General features: G+C 66.6%; 1 protein-coding gene across 1 annotated transcript; it reads left to right on the top strand.

Annotated features, from left to right (window-relative positions):
- Positions 1-1161: 1161 nt before the first annotated feature.
- LBX1 (ladybird homeobox 1) lies at positions 1162-2802 on the top strand. The gene is made up of 2 exons (XM_049646497.1): positions 1162-1486; positions 2195-2802. Exons 1-2 carry the CDS (start codon positions 1162-1164, stop codon positions 2713-2715), a joined length of 846 nt encoding a protein of 281 aa, XP_049502454.1. The 3' UTR covers positions 2716-2802.
- Positions 2803-3009: the final 207 nt, after the last annotated feature.

The raw sequence follows: 3009 nt of genomic DNA, 5'->3' as shown, positions 1-3009 counted from the left end.
CCCTCTCCCCAGGCGCATGGCCCAAGGCCGGGGGTGGCAGACAAGAGGGTCGAGGGGTAGGGACGCTGGGTCCTTGGTATCAGCTCGGCAAAGTCCTCGCTGGGCGGTGGCGGGGCCCATCCCGGCTCCTGGTCTTACCTGGCCCGCGTAGCGGCCACGTCCCTCTCCGGCTGGGCTCACGCCGCCCTTCTCGGGCGCCAAATCCCGGGTCGGAGAGCCTGAGACCTCCGGGCCAGCGCTGCCATCGCAGCCAGACCGGCGGGAGGCGGGTGCGCCGGGAGCGAGGCTCGCAGTTTGGGGTGGGGGCGGCGGCTTTTGAGTCGCCCGAGGTTCGGGTGCAATAAAGGCGCGGCTAATGTAATTTACAAACAGCTCGGGCCGAGCGCGGCGCGGCGCCCGGACTGACAGGCGCATTAGGCAGGCTAATTCCAGCCGGCTCCTCCTACCCCCGGCCCGCTAATTAATGAGCTTCCCAACTTAGAGCCGCCTGCATTGGACAGACAGAGAGTGAAAGAGAGGGCGAGGGAGAGGGAGAGAAGAAGAGAGACGGGGGGGAGCAGAGAAAAGAGAAGAGAGAGAGAGAGGGAGGGAGAGAGAGAGAACAGGAGGAGAGAGAACAGAGAGAAAGAAGAGAAAGGAGAAAGGGAGAAAGGAAAGAGAAATAGAGAAGTGCCGCTGCAGATAATTGATTACTCCTCGATCAAGGCTAACTTGTTAGCAATAGTCAATTGCCCCATCTCTCCGCCTCCCCTCGCAGTACGGGATCGGCGCCCTCGCCTCGGCTTTTCCAACTGCCGCCGCCAGGACCCGGGGCCAGGAGCCGCCGCGGAGCCACCTGACACCTTTAAATAGCACCGGGGCTGGCGAAACTGGAGCCCCGCGCGGCGCGCCCCGGCTCGGGCCGCGGATTGCTGGAAGCCCCGGCGGCGGCGGCGCCCGCGTCAGCGCCCTCCTCCCGGGGCCCCGTGCGGCTCTGCTCGCCTCTGCCGCTGCGCTAATCGGCCCCGCGCCTGGCCCCGCGCCTGGTCCCGCGCCTGGCCCGGCGCGGCCTCCTTCCCGCCCGCCGCTGCCGCCCACCCGCGCCGCCCGGCGCCCGAGCTGCCCGCGGGCTGGGTCCCCGCGGCCCGAGCCGCCCCGGCCGGGCCCCCAAACGAGGCCGAGATGACTTCCAAGGAGGACGGCAAGGCGGCGCCGGGGGAAGAGCGGCGGCGCAGCCCGCTGGATCACCTGCCGCCGCCCGCCAACTCCAACAAGCCGCTGACTCCGTTCAGCATCGAGGACATCCTCAACAAGCCGTCTGTGCGGAGAAGTTACTCGCTGTGCGGGGCGGCGCACCTGCTGGCGGCGGCGGACAAGCACGCGCCGGGCGGCTTGCCCCTGGCGGGCCGCGCGCTGCTCTCGCAGACCTCGCCGCTGTGCGCGCTGGAGGAGCTCGCCAGCAAGACCTTTAAGGGGCTGGAGGTCAGCGTCCTGCAGGCAGCTGAAGGTAGGCGCCGCCGCTGGGTTCCCTTGCGCCCACAACCCCACGCTCGGCTCCCTGTGCCCCACTCTTTGTGCCCTGTGCCTCTGCCCGCCTCCTCCTGCGCCTGCCGTCAGGGCCCTCCAGCCCAAGCCGCTGCCGCTGGGAGTGGAAAGGAGTGGGACAGGACCCAAACCCAATTTCCTAGGGGCCTCTGGATAGGCCAGAGTCGAGTGACCCAGGAGGGGTGGCGGGAACCCAAGATCTCTCCGCAGTTTGCCTGCTCTGCTTGGCTCCCTCCAGTTCCCGGTGGCCTGGGTGCTCCTTGCCCTGTTCCTGGGTTGGGGAATGGAGTACCTCTCAGCTAGGACCTTTCGGGTAGGGATAGAGTCATAGAGTCCGGCGGTTGGGAAGAGGTGTAAACCAACATTCACACCGCAGTCAGGGCGACCCTGACTGGCTCCGTTGTGCTCTAGCGACCTCGGATCTTTCAAATCAACTCTTAGGTGGGGAGCAGGGACTGAAACAATTTTTTCCTAGAGACTTCCGGTAGACAAGAGTCGGGGGGAAGGAGGTTTGCCAGAGAGGAGGCTTGCCCTAGTCCAGGAGGCCGAATCAAATCCGAGAAGGGAAGTGCAGCAGACTTCAGGCCGATAAGGCCTGGGTGGGGTGAGCGAGAGCCGGGGTGTGGTCTCCTCTCTCCTGGTGCAAGCCTATATTATGGTTTCCTCGCAGGCCGCGACGGGATGACCATCTTTGGGCAGCGACAGACCCCTAAGAAGCGGCGAAAGTCTCGAACAGCCTTCACCAACCACCAGATCTACGAGTTGGAGAAGCGTTTCCTCTACCAGAAGTACCTGTCCCCCGCCGATCGCGACCAAATCGCGCAGCAGCTGGGCCTCACCAACGCTCAGGTCATCACCTGGTTCCAGAATCGGCGCGCCAAGCTCAAGCGGGACCTGGAGGAGATGAAGGCCGACGTGGAGTCCGCCAAGAAACTGGGCCCCAGCGGGCAGATGGACATCGTGGCGCTGGCCGAACTCGAGCAGAACTCGGAGGCCGCGGGCGGCGGTGGCGGCGGCTGCGGCAGGGCCAAGTCTAGGCCTGGCTCTCCGGCGCTCCCTCCAGGCGCCCCGCAGGCCCCGGGCGCCGGGCCCCTGCAGCTCTCGCCCGCCTCCCCGCTCACGGACCAGCCGGCCAGCAGCCAGGACTGCTCAGAGGACGAGGAAGACGAAGAGATCGACGTGGACGATTGAGCGGCGCCCGGGATCTTCCATCGCGCCGGGCCCCTAACGCCCGTCTGCCCGCCGCCTCCCGGACCGCCGAGGGGAGCTGGGACCTCCTCTGCAACTCCCGCCTTCTTCCCTGTCTCCGGCCCGGACTCAGCTCCCGGCAGCCGCCTCCTCCCTCTCGAAGCAATAAACCCGGGCTGGCCGGCCGGGCCGGCCGCCGCGCGCGGCCTCCGCCGCCCCGGGAGCCCTTGCCGTGCAATTCTGTATGGCTCCTGTATAAATATTTAAACCTATATAGCGGGTTCTTCCCACCTCAGC

Source organism: Panthera uncia, chromosome D2, assembly GCF_023721935.1.
Source record: "Panthera uncia isolate 11264 chromosome D2, Puncia_PCG_1.0, whole genome shotgun sequence".
NCBI classification, from domain to species: Eukaryota; Metazoa; Chordata; class Mammalia; order Carnivora; family Felidae; genus Panthera; species Panthera uncia.
Note: the sequence above shows the minus strand (reverse complement) of the source record. Positions and strands in the feature narration are given on the sequence as shown.

Bases quoted from the DNA above. Each gene is read 5' to 3' on its own strand.
- LBX1 (XM_049646497.1), top strand. From the start codon at position 1,162: ATGACTTCCAAGGAGGACGGCAAGGCGGCGCCGGGGGAAGAGCGGCGG. The intron at 1,487-2,194 runs GTAGGCGCCGCC...GTTTCCTCGCAG, and splicing joins CGTCCTGCAGGCAGCTGAAG to GCCGCGACGGGATGACCATC.